At 42.2% G+C, this 18,669-nt stretch overlaps 1 protein-coding gene across 1 annotated transcript in view; it reads left to right on the top strand.

Annotated features, from left to right (window-relative positions):
• Positions 1-18,669, top strand: part of LOC126235593 (dehydrogenase/reductase SDR family member 11-like) — a 102,817-nt gene that overhangs the window by 29,440 nt on the left and 54,708 nt on the right. The window contains exons 4-5 of the mRNA XM_049944307.1: positions 5,236-5,365; positions 11,799-11,928. Coding sequence (XP_049800264.1) covers positions 5,236-5,365; positions 11,799-11,928 — 260 coding nt within the window. The remainder of the gene's footprint in view (positions 1-5,235; positions 5,366-11,798; positions 11,929-18,669) is intronic.

The following is an 18,669-nucleotide window of genomic DNA, read 5'->3' as shown; positions in this document are numbered from 1 at the left end:
GGAACGATTGTTACGAATGGGGGAAAGAAATACAGTAGACGAAGAATGGGTAGCTCTGAGGGATGAAATAGTGAAGGCAGCAGAGGATCAAGTAGGTAAAAAGACGAGGGCTAGTAGAAACCCTTGGGTAACAGAAGAAATATTGAATTGATGAAAGGAGAAAATATAAAAATGCAGTAAATGAAGCAGGCAAAAAAGAATACAAACGTCTCAAAAATGAGATCGACAGGAAGTGGAAAGTGGCTAAGCACGGATGGCTAGAGGACAAATGTAAGGCTGTAGAGGCTTATCTCACTGGGGGTAAGATAGATACTGCCTACAGGAAAATTAAAGAGACCTTTGGAGAAAAGAGAACTACTTGTATGAATATCAAGAGCTCAGATGGAAACCCAGTTCTAAGCAAAGAAGGGAAAGCAGAAAGGTGGTAGGAGTATTTAGAAGGTCTATACAAAAGCGATGTACTTGAGGACAATATTATGGAAATGGAAGAAGATGTAGATGAAGATGAAATGGGAGATACGATACTGCGTGAAAAATTTGACAGAGCACTGAATGACCTGAGTAGAAACAAGACCCCGAGAGTAGACAACATTCCATTACAACTACTGACGGCCTTGCGAGAGCCAGTCCTGACAAAACTCTACCATCTGGTGAGCAAGATGTATGAGACAGGCGAAATACCCTCAGACCTCAAGAAGAATATAATAATTCCAATTCCAAAGAAAGCAGATGTTGACAGATGTGAAAATTACCGAACTATCAGTTTAATAAGTCACAGCTGCAAAATACTAACGCGAAGTCTTTACAGACGAATGGAAAAACTGGTAGAAGCCGACCTCGGGGAAGATCAGTTTAGATTCCGTAGAAATGTTGGAACACGTTAGGCAATACTGACCCTACGACTTATCTTAGAAAATAAATTAAGGAGAGGCAAACCTACGTTTCTAGCATTTGCAGACTTAGAGAGGGCTTTTGACAATGTTGATTGGAGTACTCTCTTTCAAATTCTGAAGGTGGCAGGGGTAAAATACAGGGAGCAAAAGGCTATTTACAATTTGTACAGAAACCAGATGGCAGTAATAAGAGTCGAGGGGTATGAAAGGGAAGCAGTGGTTGGGAAGGGAGTGAGACGGGGTTGTAGCCTATCCCCGATGTTATTCAATCTGTATATTGAGCAAGCAATAAAGGAAACAAAAGAAAAGTTCGGAGAAGGAAATAAAATCCATGGAGAAGAAATAAAAACTTTGAGGTTCGCCGATGACATTGTAATTCTGTAAGAGACAGCGAAGGACTTGGAAGAGCAGATGAACGGCATGGATAGTGTCTTGAAAGGAGGATATAAGATGAACATCAACAAAAGCAAAACGAGGATAATGGAATGTAGTCGAATTAAGTCGGGTGATGTTGAGGGTATTAGATTAGGAAATGAGACACTTAAAGTAGTCAAGGAGTTTTGCTATTTGGGAAGCAAAATGACTGATGATGGTCGAAGTAGAGAGGATATAAAATGTAGACTGGCAATGGCAAGGAAAGCGTTTCTGAAGGAGAGAAATTTGTTAACATAAAGTATAGATTTAAGTGTCAGGAGTCGTGTCTGAAAGTATTTGTATGTAGTGTAGCCTTGCATGGAAGTGAAACATGGACGATAAATAGAATGGACAAGAAGGGAATACAAGCTTTCGAAATGTGGTGCTACAGAAGAATGCTGTAGATTAGATGGGTAGATCACATTACTAATGAGGAGGTATTGAATAGAATTGGGGAGGAGTTCGTGGCACAACTTGACTATAAGAAGGGACTGGTTGGTAGGACATGTTTTGAGGCATCAAGGGATCACAAATTTAGCATTGGAGGTCAGCGTGGAGGGTAAAAATCGTAGAGGGACACCAAGAGATGTATACACTAAGTAGATTCAGAAGGATTTAGGTTGCAGTAAGTACTGGGAGATGAAGAAGCTTGCGCAAGATAGAGTAGCGTGGAGAGCTGCATCAAACGAGTCTCAGGACTAAAGACCACAACAACAACAACAACAACAAAATGTAGTGTGTAAGCTTAGGGACTGATGACATTAGCAGTTAAGTCCCATAAGATTTCACACAAATCTGAACACTTTTTTTGAAGAATAATTAAAATGTCATGTTAGATTTTAGTTATTTTGGTCAATTGCTTGTGTACAGGGTGTATGGTGCTTATTCATACTGCCGGCCTTTAATGTTATCATGTTAAGAGACGCACCTTCGTCAGGAGTGGGTCAGTATAAATCTTGGTCCCATCTTCGTTGGTAACCCCCCCCCCCCTCCGTAGAATAATTCTCCTCCATTGTTCCCTGCTCCGTCTCTACACCCTCTTCCTCCCCCCCCCCCACCCCCCACCCCCGCCCCTACAATGACACATGCCTGCAACGCTACCAAGGGGAGTTCAACCTTGCGTCAGGAAAGGATCAAAGTCAGTTGGCTCAACAGTGGACACTATGAGGAATGCTGGGCAAGATGAAGAATAAACTGGAATTCAATTAGCTGAGATTGATATAAGTAATCTTACATATGCAGATGACACCATACTGGTTGCAGAAGGTGAAAGAGAGTTAAGCATCCTGATGGTCTGAGGGAGAACGTCAAGAAAACGAAAATTGTGCAACTGCATGTATCACTGCATGGCATACGGGAGGAGAAAAAACGGAGGTATTTTCTGTGTTGGTGAATGCAGCCACCAAAACAAGAAACCGTTGTTGCTTTGAGGACAGGGGAGGTACAACTTTGACAGTGTTTTAAGGAATAGAGACGTAACTTTAAAACAAAAAACCTTATAGTAAATTGTGATATACGGATGTAAGACCTGAGTCGCAAGAAGGCTGAACGGCGTGGAATATATACCTCTGAATTGTGGTATTGGAAGGAAATTCTTAAGAGTTTCATGGACTGCAAAGAGTACGAATACAGAAGATAAAACCAGACTGTTGCTTCGACGGTATAATTCTAAAAAAAAAAAAAAAAAAAAAAAATCCTACTTTGGGGTCATGACTAGAAGACACCATTCGATGGAAAAGGCGGTAATACTGGGCAAGATCGGAGGCAGAAGAAATGGGCGGCCAAGGATGAGATGGATCGACGGGGTTATAGCAGTAATTGATTCGAAACTGGAACGTCTGCAGGAGAAAATGCAGCACAGAAGAAATTAGCGTGCCTTAGTTCATGGGGTCATGGTTAGAGGGAATCGACTAAACAAATAGAGAGAGTGAGTGAGTGAGTGAGAGAGAGAGAGAGAGAGAGAGAGAGAGACACTACATACCAAGTTAACATCGTTTTACTCGTTGGATTGATCCGAGAGGGCGAGCTAACGCTTGTCAATCTACCCTCTTACTTTTATCCATTTTTAACCAGTGTTACACGATGGAATCATTTCCTGCCGCATCATTAGTGTAAGTTTGGCACAACCACTTTGATTTTGTAACACAAAGTTACGCATATCTTTGGTATTATAAATATTTCTAACCTACAGAACTCTTTTCAATAATTTTTGTTTGAGTCGTTTTTCAATTAGGCAACAGATTCCATCTGCACAGTACGGTTGATTTATTTTACGAACTTCTCACTACAGGCGACTTGTTTTGTTTTACCTGTGTTCTTTGTAGTTTAAATTCATAAATTTATTGCATGTTCGTTTTGAGGCACCTTTCTGATAAAACATCAGTTACAAATGATTTATGATGATTCCTTCAAAACATTTAAGCAATACTGAAATTGAAAAATAAAATATCAGATTCATGAAATATAATGAAATAAATTTTTTCGTTAGTAAAGGAATTACAGTGTTACGTATTGTTTCAAGGTATCAAAAGTGGGACACTTTAAACTAAAATCATGGACACAAATCCTCAGCGAGGCGACCAGTCTATTTACGCAGACAATTGTTTAAAAAACTGAGAGCTTTCAAAGAGCATGGTTTGCGTTCCAAAAGCATTACGCAGAATGGAAGAAAATTTGTACTACCAGAATGTGTGAATATATTGGATTGCGACTGAAAAAGAGAAGTTTGCAAGTATTGGAAGCCAACAAAGATATCGTTGCATCCCATCTATTGGCCGGTGAAGAAACGTGAATGTACAGAGTTGCCAGAAACAGTCTGAATAGCACTTAATGCTGTTGCAGGGTAGGTTGCGCTGAGAAATAATTCAGTACTTTGCGCCGTGTCCGAATAAAAGACAATGGAAGTCAGGCCGTTGCAACTTGAGCGCGCAAATTCAAGAGGCCCGCCACAGACAGTGTCCCCAAACATGTTCGTTTGTTTTCCGAATACCGAGCAAGAGAGCGACAGAATAAATAATCATGGGACGGTAGTAAGGATCGAACCAGAGCCGAAGGCTGAGTAGTCTCGAAAGTTGGCATCCATGTTATAACAACTGATACTAATTTCTTCTGGCGGGCCGCTTGAATTTGCGCGCTCAAGGACATTCAGTGCTTGCTATTTCGGAAACGGAGCAACGTTTCGAGTTCTTTTCTTAAAAACTATTTCTCAACTCAGCCTACTCTCCAACACCCTCAAAAGCTTTTCAGATTGTTTCCGACCACACTGTATATAATCCAGAATGATAAAGGTCCAGGTACAAGCGACGTATCTCCTTCCGAATACTAAACAAATGTAAGAGGCAGCCAGCAGCAAAAAAATTCATTATTTCTATTTTTGGAATAATAAGGACGCGGTTCTTGACTTTATGTAATCCCGCTGTTCATAAATAGCGAGAGACACGTTCACCTTTCGCATGCATAAAGGCGTCATTACCCAGAAGACATTACACAAGAATAAGTAAGCGATCCAAATTCACAATAGTAATGCCAAACCGTACGAATCTTTGGCAGCTAATCTGGCACCTTCTTAGACTGGACCAACATCCCTTACCCATTGCAGAGCTCAGAAGTGACACCCTCCGACTTTTACAGGTTGGACCCTGTGGAACACAGTCTTCACAGTCTCCAATTGATAATACTGGTGACATAAAGTGGCTGTGAAGACGTAGATACAACATTGTGCACTCGACTTCTTGCGACGAGGATTACAGAATAAGCTGAAACGACGATGCTCTGTCACTACACTGTTCTGAGTAGCTTCATTGTATACAGGGTCAGTAACTTTAATAGCGTAAGCAATTCGAATGATGTGTCAGTACACACGATTTCACTGCAGTCCTCGTCCTTCGCTTTATTGCTGACTGATGATGGCGGCATGCTGTGTTCCCAGCTGGTCAGACAGCCGAGTGGCGGCACACACTGGACGTCAACGTCCTGGGGCTGTCCGTCTGCACGAGGGAGGCCGTCCAGAGCATGCTGGACAGAGGAGTCGACGACGGCTTCGTCATCCACATATGCAGGTAGACCTCAAAGCGTCTATAGCGATGTATTTTCGTCTTGTGACACTATATAGAGGTATTCCTAAACATAGAGCCATTCAGCATTTAGCTTCCAAAAAACGTCGACATCAGGTACCGCGTGAGATTCATTGTCTCTGGTACCTGAAAACCACCCTAAGCTTGAATTCTGCACTGACACCTGCGATAGCTCTGACATGAAGAACATTTCATGAGATACCTTAGGGAGGAAGTAATAAGCTTCCTGACAGTTCTTGGATTACAGTACTCCTCTTCATCATGCAGCAAATACATGTTGCAATGTAAAGTGAGATCGGTTCAGAATTCTCCAGTGCCCAACTGTCTATTGTGATTCTCAAGGAATAATCCTCAAACATTACTTTGGAAAACGTACAACCGAACCTGAACCCTATTATGCTTCATTCCTGGATCGTTTGAGACTTGAGTTGGCTTAAGAAAAGCATAGACTAGCACACAAAGAAGTGCTCTTTCACCAGCATAATGTTCCATACCACGCATTAGCGATAATGGTGTGAACTGGGCTTTGAACTGCTTCCTCATTCGCGTTGTTCACCAATCTCAGCTCCAAGTTACTTTTTCCTCTTCCCTAAATTGAAATTTTTGCTTGCTTTTAAGGAATTTTCAACAAATGAAAAAGTGACAGCCGCAGTCAACAAGTATTTTCGCAGAGTCTGACAAAACCTCTTTCTATTGATGGGACGAAAAAACTGGACCAAGTATGTGTCCCTCATAGGAGACAACGTCGAGAATTAAGGTGAGTTGTTTACCGAGCAAACTTTTTTCCTTGATTTCTTACTGCATTTAGTATACCACCTCGTATTGCCACACAGCTTAAAATACAGGGTTATTACAAATGATTGAAGCGATTTCACAGCTCTACAATAACTTTATTATTTGAGATATTTTCACAATGCTTTGCACACACATACAAACACTCAAAAAAAATTTTTAGGCATTCACAAATGTTCGATATGTGCCCCTTTAGTGATTCGGCAGACATCAAGCCGATAATCAAGTTCCCCTATGCTTTCGAACTCATACAGGGTTATGTACAGGTGGCTGATACTTTTCCTGTTAGGCTTAGCTATACACAGCGTTTAGCTTTCATTATTACAAGACTAGCTACTTTGTTTACAATTCGGACATTAGAATTACAGGTGATCAAATCACTGTGTATTTTCGTTTAAGAATAATAAAACGGTTTCCGTTTTCCGAATACCTGGTTCTCGAAGTATTGGTACGTATTTATAGCTGCCAAAAGAACAAACATTACCTCACCTTTTTACAAACTGTGTAGTGTTTACCTATGTTAAGAAGATTTGCAGTTGGTGTTTTACTTTTAGAGTTTATAGAGTTCGTTTTCACTTAACTGTTGACACCACTGTTAATCATTATTGTTAATCTGGTGCTGTTACTGTTGGTGGTAGTGCTGATGTGACGATGGTGATGGTGGCTCGAGCGGCGGCCCTATATATATATACTCCTGGAAATTGAAATAAGAACACCGTGAATTCATTGTCCCAGGAAGGGGAAACTTTATTGACACATTCCTGGGGTCAGATACATCACATGATCACACTGACAGAACCACAGGCACATAGACACAGGCAACAGAGCATGCACAATGTCGGCACTAGTACAGTGTATATCCACCTTTCGCAGCAATGCAGGCTGCTATTCTCCCATGGAGACGATCGTAGAGATGCTGGATGTAGTCCTGTGGAACGGCTTGCCATGCCATTTCCACCTGGCGCCTCAGTTGGACCAGCGTTCGTGCTGGACGTGCAGACCGCGTGAGACGACGCTTCATCCAGTCCCACACATGCTCAATGGGGGACAGATCCGGAGATCTTGCTGGCCAGGGTAGTTGACTTACACCTTCTAGAGCACGTTGGGTGGCACGGGATACATGCGGACGTGCATTGTCCTGTTGGAACAGCAAGTTCCCTTGCCGGTCTAAGAATGGTAGAACGATGGGTTCGATGACGGTTTGGATGTACCGTGCACTATTCAGTGTCCCCTCGACGATCACCAGTGGTGTACGGCCAGTGTAGGAGATCGCTCCCCACACCATGATTCCGGGTGTTGGCCCTGTGTGCCTCGGTCGTATGCAGTCCTGATTGTGGCGCTCACCTGCACGGCGCCAAACACGCATACGACCATCATTGGCACCAAGGCAGAAGCGACTCTCATCGCTGAAGACGACACGTCTCCATTCGTCTCTCCATTCACGCCTGTCGCGACACCACTGGAGGCGGGCTGCACGATGTTGGGGCGTGAGCGGAAGACGGCCTAACGGTGTGCGGGACCGTAGCCCAGCTTCATGGAGACGGTTGCGAATGGTCCTCGCCGATACCCCAGGAGCAACAGTGTCCCTAATTTGCTGGGAAGTGGCGGTGCGGTCCCCTACGGCACTGCGTAGGATCCTACGGTCTTGGCGTGCATCCGTGCGTCGCTGCGGTCCGGTCCTAGGTCGACGGGCACGTGCACCTTCCGCCGACCACTGGCGACAACATCGATGTACTGTGGAGACCTCACGCCCCACGTGTTGAGCAATTCGGCGGTACGTCCACCCGGCCTCCCGCATGCCCACTATACGCCCTCGCTCAAAGTCCGTCAACTGCACATACGGTTCACGTCCACGCTGTCGCGGCATGCTACCAGTGTTAAAGACTGCGATGGAGCTCCGTATGCCACGGCAAACTGGCTGACACTGACGGCGGCGGTGCACAAAGGCTGCGCAGCTAGCGCCATTCGACGGCCAACACCGCGGTTCCTGGTGTGTCCGCTGTGCCGTGCGTGTGATCATTGCGTGTACAGCCCTCTCGCAGTGTCCGGAGCAAGTATGGTGGGTCTGACACACCGGTGTCAATGTGTTCTTTTTTCCATTTCCAGGAGTATATATATATATATATATATATATATATATATATATATATATATATGTGTGTGTGTGTGTGTGTGTGTGTGTGTCTGAATGATTGACAGTCGGTAATGTCCTATGACAGCCGACCTCGTCTGAACTTTAGTTTTATCTGCACTTGATGCAAAATTTAACAACTGCGCAATTTGCAAAATATCCATTACGATTATGTTTTGTTGTTCTTAGGCGTTTTCATTGCTCAATTTCCAATCAACGTCTCATGTTTCGAGAATGTCTAGAAGTTCTTGTATTTTTGCGTGTTTATTAACGAACATGAAAGTTGACTCTTATCTCCACAGTCTGCACTGGTGTCCAAAATTAAATCACTATTCCCCCGTTGTCTGTATAATTCACGATATAATCATAGCAAATGTCAACAGATGTCCATACAATCGTGATATGCATGAACGATGACATTCCGATAACGCCAACGATGACGTCAGAGCACCCATCAAACGAGGCAGTATTTGTCGAGTAGTCCGACAACCGCGGTCGTGGTGTACACTGTCGCAGACGGTGCCGTGTGGCACAGAGGAGTCGCCTATCAGACTCTCTGCAGTGAAGAGAATGGAAGCGGGACAGCCATATTAACCAGTTGTCGGAATGTGTGTGAAGATGCGTTAAGCTGAAAAAAAAAAAAAAACGAAGAAAATCTTTGTCTAACGTTATAAATGGTGCAGTTGTTTACGTTCTGTATTTTCTACATTTTTTCTACTTTACTGCCATCTGTTTATATTGTTTTGTTGCAAAATTAACCTTGCCTGATTTCTGTTTGTTGCTTGGATTTTGGACACCAGAGTAGATAATACGTTTGATTGTCAGAAAAAAATATTTGCATTATACACGGTTTTCTCGAATGAAGGTGTCGTTACAACGGATCTATTTTCGCTTCCCCTTAAATGAAATGACAACGTCCGTGAAAGTAATGTAGCATTCTGCTACCATGTAGAGTTCTTATGCATCTAAGGAAACAGGAAAATTAGAATTGCGCGAGACGGTATGGTGGATAAAAAAGGTGGAGGTGTGGATTTTAGACCCCCGTCCAGCGATTCCCATGAAAATTTCCTGTGGTTTCTTTGTTCATTTTAAGGCATAAGCCAGAATAATTCTTTCAAGGCCACCATTGATTTCTTAACGTGATCATTTTACAAAGGACAAATGTTTGTCCCTAGTAACCCCGATGTCGACGGGACATTAAAACTTCTTCGCGTAGACCTGACGAAGTGCATTGTGCTTTTTTTGTGTTCACTTGAACTATAGAAACGAAGGCATACAATTATTGTAACCTACAGATCTTCATAACCTACTCTCTGTAGAGCACCATGCATTTTCATATATCTGTGTGCTAATCATCGTGTGCCAAAACCATTGCCGAGTAGTGATAAATACTATGACTTGCTCACTGTTGCGACCAACAACATGGTGAAGTGTTGAAACTAACATTCGTAACACTCATCAACCAAAACCTCCACAGAGGAACTCAATGTACAGCACCTCTGGTGTATCAGTTCCTGCACCTGTCGAATCTATCAAACACACTCCTCACACCTAACCCTCTGTTTCGCTCCCATGGTTGGTAGGGAGGAATCTGCAACTTCTCCAGTATCACACTGAAGTTTATGTATTTTAAGGATAGAAAACAATGAGAAATACAGACGTGTTCATAAGGGTGCTGTCACTTCAGTGCCAATACTACCCCTTCTAATTGCGTGTGATTATGTGTATGGCAGTAAATGATGTGATGACAATGGCATGATCACGCTTAATAAGTGAATTAAACTAGCCTTACCACTGACAGTCTCCAACTGGGAGTAACGTCTGGGTTAGTCCCCAAGTTGTGACAAAACTCCACTCCAACTTGATCAAGATCGGTGTTTGGAGTCTAATTCTAGCAAGAGTAGATCAGCCGGGTACTGATAATACTTTTATTATAAAAACAACTCTCGAAGAAACAATGCAAAATGATCATTCATTGGTATAGGACGTTAGCTGCTACTCATTAATCTTAATTTGAGATTTTATTCGACAGAAACACTTAAGTGGTTGACACTGTTTAACATCTAAGTTAAGAAAGCCTCTACCCTTACTGGCATTGGCAGTGAAAGGCACTGAGATCAAAGAAATGGAACGCACGTATTCTGAAAGAGTGCCTATCTGCCGAGCCGTGGTGCGTATATCGCCGAATTCAATTCTGTGAAGAACAATTCTGCAGCGATTATCTGTAAACTGCTGCCAGTGGTCGTAGTGACGAAGTGCTTTGCGTAGCTGAAAATTCTGACTACACAGAAGACGTCTTACGGCGTCTGTAAGCTCCTGGAGTCGAGTCCACTTCCGTGTAATGCCGGACACGAATTAAGAATTCTACTTACTTATTAGACAGGAGTAGAGACTTTCCTTAAGTGTGCGCTCTTAAAGAGGCACTTTGTAATGCCTTTGTCTCCACGAAGAAGCACAGGTTCGTATCTATGCTCACATAGAGACGAATAATGCCGTTCCTAGTGGCAACATCAGCACATTCGAATCTAATGCTGAGACAGTTCTCCGACACCTCGCCAGCAATGTCTCAAAACTCTATCCACCTAACCTTATCACTCACCGACACTCACCAGAGAGCTCTGAAAATCGCTGTCTAGCCACATATATCCTACCGACACCACCAAGAGCGGCTCCCCGCCGTGAAGCGTCCAGTTGAGAGCAAACCTCGCGTCATTAGTGTGAATTTTCCTTACAGCCAATCACAGCCCCCGTTAACAATGGAGTAACTTCCACTCTACACGTCATGAAGCTATCAGTCAACCTCTTTCAGCTCATATTCAGGTCAACAGAAACTTGTAGAACAAATTATGACCCTTCCTTCATCGGCAATTGAACTAACCAAATACTTTTCTGTGTCTTTTGGCAGGAATGCGGCTTGGCACTTCGCATAAGAACGTCTTTCGGCCGTTAACACGCATTTGCGGCAGGCATCCCACTTACATTCCTTATGCTAAAAACGGCTGCTAACGGTACCTGCAAGATTCTATGTCTACAATCTCATGCTTTCAGCATCATCTTGCCTAAGCCTCCTTAGCGACCACAGGTCAATCACGAGAAGCCCTTTTCCACCGGCCTCACGACGAGGCGATTGTCTTGGCTGTAAAAGTACCAGCATTCTCCATTCAGATCCATGAAACTGGCTTCCCAGCAGCCCTTGTTCCATGTCGATCACAGGGACCGTGAAGTCCCACTTTCGCCTTTCTGTCAGAAAATTACACTTTCAGCTTGCATCTCTACAGAAATGTCAGTATAAGGCTACCCAGCACCAACCAAGGAACGATTAATAATTCGATAGCTCCCGCCCCCCTAAAATATGCGATCCCCTACTAAGTAAATGAAATACGAATTGTCAAAATTATTCATGTTTGGTGGTTAAATCTTGCCAAGTTACACAGTATATAATCTTTATCCACATAGTACAGGCAATACAAATTTGTTTCTTTTTCTTGTTTTCAGTATAGCTGGCCACATCATGCCATTCGATCCATTGTACTCCATGTACTACGCCAGCAAGCATGCTGTCAAGGCTCTGCTTGAAGGACTGAGGAAGGATCTGGTTGCCAGGAAGAGCAACATACGGTGTGGGGTGAGTTTCAAATGCATTATGTTGCTACGTTTCAACGTCTCCGAGCAGGACTGGTGTTTCTTAATTTTGTGGTTACGTAAATATACTTTTCAGTCATACAGAATTTTCTAACCTGGTAAATAGACAGTTCAAACAAGTATACGTAAATTGCAGGAAAGGAAATGGAGTGAACTGAAACTTAAAAAGCTCATTATAAGTATCCAGGCTTCGTTATAGACATAGGAAGTTAATTAAATAAACCATTGCTAACACAATTTCACAGACGAATCTGCCACTATGGAGCAGACTGTGCGCCCATCTAAAACTTGCTGTCTGTCTGATACAGTGCTCTGATTTTTTGACTCCAACCTGAAACCTTCACTTCGGTAGCAAGACTCCTACTGGCTGACTTACTCACACAGAACCCGTCTTCTTACTTCCGCAGTCGCTCTGCCTCCCTTCACTCCGTCCCGCGCTCCAACCTTCACAGAAGCTCTCCATGGGCACCTTGGTTCACTGTCCTTCTTGAAAGAATGAATATGGGAAGAAATGCAATGAAGTAATCCACTGTTGTCGCATTTATCTAGTATATAAGACTTTCAAATATTAAAGTCGTGTAACAGTAATTGTTTATTCCGTGCTTGGATTGCACAAATAATCCGAATTCTCAGGCCTAGTATGAAAAAGACACTGTTCAGCAATTAGACTTGCAGCAAGGAGTTGACCATTTTATCTGCCATGCTGAAATCAGTGGTGGAAGAAGGCGAAGGTGGGCCCGCATGACTTGTCAGTTTGCAGTTGAGGTTGCGTGGTGCCGCGTGGCTGTTGACAGATGGCCGGTGGCTTTTATCTTCGCATTTCTCTGTAGCCGGCCGCGGCTTTACAAGCGACACTGAGAACAGTTCAATACGCGTCATGTGCCATGTTTACACATTAATCGTTCTGCAGGAGAATCGGTCACTCGACATTGGCACAGAGCTGCTGTCCCATCCAAATCGATTGTTTGCTGTCTACCAGAGTACATGTGATGAATTTTATCTGCAGTAATTTACCTGCAAGGGTGACACCCAAGCTTTATTTTTGCAGTTGTGGGTCTGTGGACTGAGAGAAGAACCGTCCGACAATGAACGGAAGCTGTGGATGTCACAAAATGACAGTAAATCTTTGGATGAATGCAAGGCTCAATCAGTCTGGAAACTGAATACGAGACAGGTTGAAATGTCGCATGAATGCCAAGTCAAAGTGCCCACTCCGAAACACTGTCACGTCTTCACTTAGAGTGCCCTCAAATCAACCAGTTCCAACCCTCGAAGGACCGTGCTCAAGAGTTTTCCTCTTCTTCCCCCCCCCCCCCAATCCTGTTTTTGATGGCGATGAATTTCCCATAGTGTCACCATGTTAATGGTGGGCTCAGTTTCCACTCTAGCACAATAAAGGGCAGAAATTAGGTAGCTCCACCCTGTCATTCGACGTTACAGGCTGCCAACCACTTCGATCCCACTCCAGAGATTCACTCCACGTCGACCAGTATCGAGATAAGATGTTACCACGGCAGTCTCACACAACTCGATGAACCAGTCACTGTCTGCATCAAGTTCCCTACATACTCACACGCCAGCTTTTCGTGAATGGGTTCTGGTTCCTGTTCTGTGCATTGCAGAGTCGCCAAGATGGCACCAGCTCAACAGAAGGTCCGTTAGTTTCTACTGGGAAGGCCTTTAAGGTTCCCACTCAGGTATATCAGGTACTTGGAAACTCGGTGTCGTCCATTAGCTGTCTCAGCCTTTTAGTGGGCCTCTCATTTCAGAGTGAAGTGAAACACAGTCACCAATTTTCAGAGGCTGCCGGGATAGTCCTAATAATAAAGTGTGGCTTAACGGGAACCCTACTGCTCAGAGCGTTGCATACTTTTTAGTACACACAAGAGGTCGTCACTTCATAGCTATTCAAATGTACTTCTCTGTAATCACCTCCGTAATATCTTACATGGAATAAAAGGAACCACATCGTTCTCAATATTTTATCAACTTATGTTCAAAGCTATATGCTTCGTCGGATGATAATCATTGAACACTTTTAGTAAACGAAGCCTGGTATGTTGCGTTCTTTCTATTCCACATCACGTTGTGTCTAATTGTAAACAGCATAGATTCGCGTATTTTACATCCCACTTCGGTGTATTACAAGGCCCTTTTCCCTCTCTGCTCCCGTCTACTCTCTACAGTTGGTGTTTTAAATGCTTTTGTTTCGTAATTGGCCAACTGCTCTGTATGTGTGTGTGAGTAATATCTCGCTAACTATCTGAAAGAAAGGTTCTAAAATTCTGGTTACCATCTCTGATATAGAATCGTCTATTGCTTCCATAGTTCTGAACGCAAATAGATCCTTGCAAATTACTTTTCTTATGTATGAGATTCCGATTAATCTACAATACACCTGACCGTCTGTAAATTAGAATGTATGTGAATAATGGTTCACAGGAATACTCAGGGTGGCTTTATCATGAACAATCTGTCTTACACAATGGTTAACCGTTACGTAATGTAAATGTGCCCCTATCAGAAAAATGCAGCTTCTGAATTTATGTGAAACTCTGTAAATCAAAACTTATCTTAATTTCTCTCAAAATGTTCGTTTAGGCCCTACAGTTATTCCTTATTTGGCAACGGGTAACTCGACTTTGCTCTGACTGCACTGCAAAAATGATGAGCTGAAATAAATCAGTGCGCAGCAGTTTGCCTGTTCATATTACTTGTCAGACTGAGTTTTGCTAATTAAACATCTTTTTCCTATTTTTTAAATACAGGATTTTCTGTCCATGCTACAGTGAAAGGCATGATGGTGCTGATCTATCTATCACGTAATACTGAGGCTTCACTATTAATAACCATTAACTAAAGGATTCGTCAGCTGGTCTCGTACTCCTCCATAATAATCCTTAGATGTTAAGCAATTTGGAGGAATCCGTAATGTAAATTTGTAACTGTTTTCTTCTTAGTGTCAGTAGGTGAACCAACTGCGGCGTCATAACGTTGAGATGATAGAAACAGTAAATTTCTTTAAGATTTTTCAAGGGGAATATTTCCAGTACTAGTATCACTGAAAGCAAATTCACTAGAATGTAATTCTCGTCATGAGATATCTTTCAGTTCTTGAGGCATATGCTTCTTATTAGCTTGTAATGTTCCCAAGATAGTTTGCTTGTGATTCCTCCATAGATCTTCGGCCACATCAATTGAATTGTAATATCTGTCTGTGGTGACATGTCACCCTGATTTATGTAGAGGAACCGCCAGGCGTTTGACCACAGCTGTAGCGGAATTTTGTTGTTTTGCACCATCATTTCTTTTCCCAGCATAAGGCTCCATGCTGAGAACATATCTGGTTTTAGCGTCTGTGAGCATGCGTATACGTATACCGTATTTACCAGGTTTTCCCTTCATGAAGATCTTGAAGGGACGCTTTCCGTGGAACAATGAAAAAATTTCATCAATAACAATGTGCATCCCAACAAAATAATATTTTCGCAGTCATTAATTTATTTTATGAAAAATTACTCGTATTGCAGCAAAGTTATCAGGTTTCCTGCGATCGCTTCTCGACTCTCTACTATCAGATCTTACTATTTTAGTAAGCTGCTGGAAAGTGATTCGGCTCATGGTAACAGTATAAACAAACCTTCCTGAAGTGTAGGACCATAAATCCGTAACAGATGACTTACTGTCATTCTCCTTCCCCATAATAAAAAGAAGTCCTATATACGCCATGAATTCCATACTGTCTGTCTTGGGTATTTTCTGCCTCAGTGCCTCTTCATTGGTACGGTTTATTATGATGTTGACAATTTCTAGAGATAAAAACTTTTCGAATGATTCTCGTGTTGTTCCTACTTTACCTTCGCCTTTATGCCTTCTCATTCTGACTATGTTTTGTGCCACTAGTCTTCTGATGTGAGGAGGTTTGGTGCTATACATTTTTCCAGTGCTTGTAATGTACTCGTCACTAACTCGCAAGCTGCCTCGTCACCAGTTTCAGGTGCCCAGTCTTAGGTTCTCTCTCACTGTCCATATCCTCGCGCACAACACCTACTTCTTCAGGTTCACTAACTAGTCGTCAGTTTCATCAAATTCAACTTGAGAATCTGTAGATTCTTCCAGGATCTATGGTATTACTCTGTCACTAAGTGACTGTCGCTACATTTTCAATCACAGTTGTATCTAACACTGAACTAAGTGCACTTGAACAGGAAACAATAAAGACCCAAACGGAAATGAATCATTGTTGAGACCATTGTTGTTGTCAACCCAGAGACATACTTTCCCCGCGTTCTAAGGTCACACCATGCTATTATTTGTGGAGTAAGACGACTGTCGTGGGAAGTCGCATTACTATCAAGAGCGGAAGACTATGAACATCTCACTTAAACTTAAATTTTCCGATTAAACTTAAACGAGAAATGTGGAAGAATCATAGAATCTGGGGGAAGACTTCATTAAAGACGATAAATATTTTTTTACAAAATTTTAAGAAATAAAACACCTGACTAGATTTCAATATTTCCAAAAGGAAGGCATAAAGTAACGTATCCCCCCAACCCTTTGGTATTGAGAGGGTTAATATCGGTCAAATACAGTCTATAAAGCTTTTACAGGGGCTTCTGACTGCAAGCTGCAGTTATTTACGTGCTGTGCTATTTGTAATAGTAATAATTGCCACTGGAAAGCTTCGTTTATATTTTTATAGTGAACAACACGACGCATCATCGATGTCCCTCCTAAATTGGTGCTTCAGACTATTTAAACACTTTGAAATACATACTTTGGGGGTGTGTTGTGAATAATTAGATCCAGTGTCTCTAGTTGAATGCCAACGTCACATATATTTTTTTGCAGCTATAGGCGTGGATAGGGTAGTTTTACGACATCGAGTTTTCAGGTTTAATTTCTAAAATGAGGACTGTTGATCTTTGCCTTAGGGTGCATACTTCAGACTTTGGTCACTAATTTAACGACTGTATATATGTGGAAATTAACTCTCACTTTCTTTTACACTGCAGTGTTGCAACACTGCAACATCAGACAGCGTTTTAACCTCTAATAGAAATGTAAATTTTTGAATTTTTCGTGCTGCTGCTGTTTTTTAATTGACACTGGAGCCATCTATTGTCGTGGTACAAAGATCTAACTATGGACTCGACTTTACAGTGCAGTACTCTGCTGGTGATTGGATGAATAGGGATTTGCAATTATTTCGCGTTTTCTGGGTTTGTGGAGTCGCATTTAAGCTACAGATCACTTTCAACAATTACAAATTTTTAATTTTTTATTTATATTTTCGAAGCAAATGCTGATTTTTAATGATTTACAGAGAAATATCGATTTTTCATGCAGCCATCTGGTAAGTAACAGGAGCAAATAAGATGTGAAAATGGACTTGCTCTTATTTATGTTTTCAGACCTTGTGGGATAGTATTTGAGATAAAAATCTCATTTTCAGTGAATAAGAATTCCTAATTCATTACTTATATTTTCGAGCAAATGTCGGTTTTCATTTGTGAATTAAGAAGTATGCAATTTACTCGTTCCAGTACTCTACAGCGAATGAAACTTAGCTACCAACGTGAGGACAGGCATAGTCCTTAAACGAGTTTTTGGAAGTTAGTAATGCATGTGAACAGCAGTCAAATCTCGCTCCCACGAATGCAGGGAGTGCTCAACGTGTGTGTGTGTGGGGGGGGGGGGGGGGAGGGGGGTGCTTCATGCATAATTTCCACAGTGGCAGTAGGTGTGCACAGGCCCTCTTCTCCTTGACCGGGGGACGAGCAGCGTGAGATGCTTCCTCGAATGACCGGAGATAAGGAAATACGGATGTTGACATCAGCAAAATATGAGAAGCTCAACTGCGAGATATTTCTTAGAATGACCTCTAGGTTGGGCTCAAGGTTATCTCTCTCTCTCCTTGCCCTACTACTTCTAGAATGGACCAACTTTGTGTTATAAAATATTTGCACTTAAATTTTACTAACTCAAATGGAAATGAGATTGAAATGAGGAAAGCAGTGGTGTAAGTGGCTATGATACTGAGAATTTTGAAAAGTAAATAATAAAATGATTTAGAAAACATGAAAACACAGCTAGATAAATGCAGTGGTCAATAATACAATTATACTGTATCTATGAATGGCAAATACACAGGTTTGCAAACAGGAAGTAAAGCATTTTACCTAGATACTGAATTTACATGTTGTTCATTACGCAACAAAATTTGCTACGAAATAATTCCGTCATAAATATGTAGGAACTGCAACAGTTTTACGACAAAGGGCAATGAACGTTTTTTTTTTTGTTTTGGTTTTAGGGCGCAAAACTGCTATGGTCATTAGCGCCCGGTCCGTGACTTAGGAAACAGTAAAAAACGAAAATGGAAACCAGCAGTAATGGGAACGAAACTCAAAAAATTTGAGAAACTAAAAGCAGAAGGAAGGCTTAAAAATCCACTACAGAAAGGGGTTGGTTGTCCCCAAAAAAAAAAAAGTTTCAAATGACTGACGTCATTTCACTGGCACTAATAAACTAGAGAACGCGATCGGCCGAGCGCGTGTCATCTGCTGAAATGGACGATGTATCAGGCGACAGCTGTAGACGGGCGCGTAACGGAGTAAAATAGGAGCACTCAATTAAAAGGTGTCTTACCGTTCACAGCTGAGAGCAGTGGGGACAGAGTGGGGGAGGATCGCCGCTTAAAAGATGTCGATGGCTAAAA

The sequence above is a fragment of the Schistocerca nitens genome, chromosome 2 (genome assembly GCF_023898315.1).
Source record: "Schistocerca nitens isolate TAMUIC-IGC-003100 chromosome 2, iqSchNite1.1, whole genome shotgun sequence".
NCBI lineage: Eukaryota > Metazoa > Arthropoda > Insecta > Orthoptera > Acrididae > Schistocerca > Schistocerca nitens.
The sequence above is the reverse complement of the archived record's forward strand: the minus strand, read 5'-3'. Positions and strand labels throughout refer to the sequence as shown.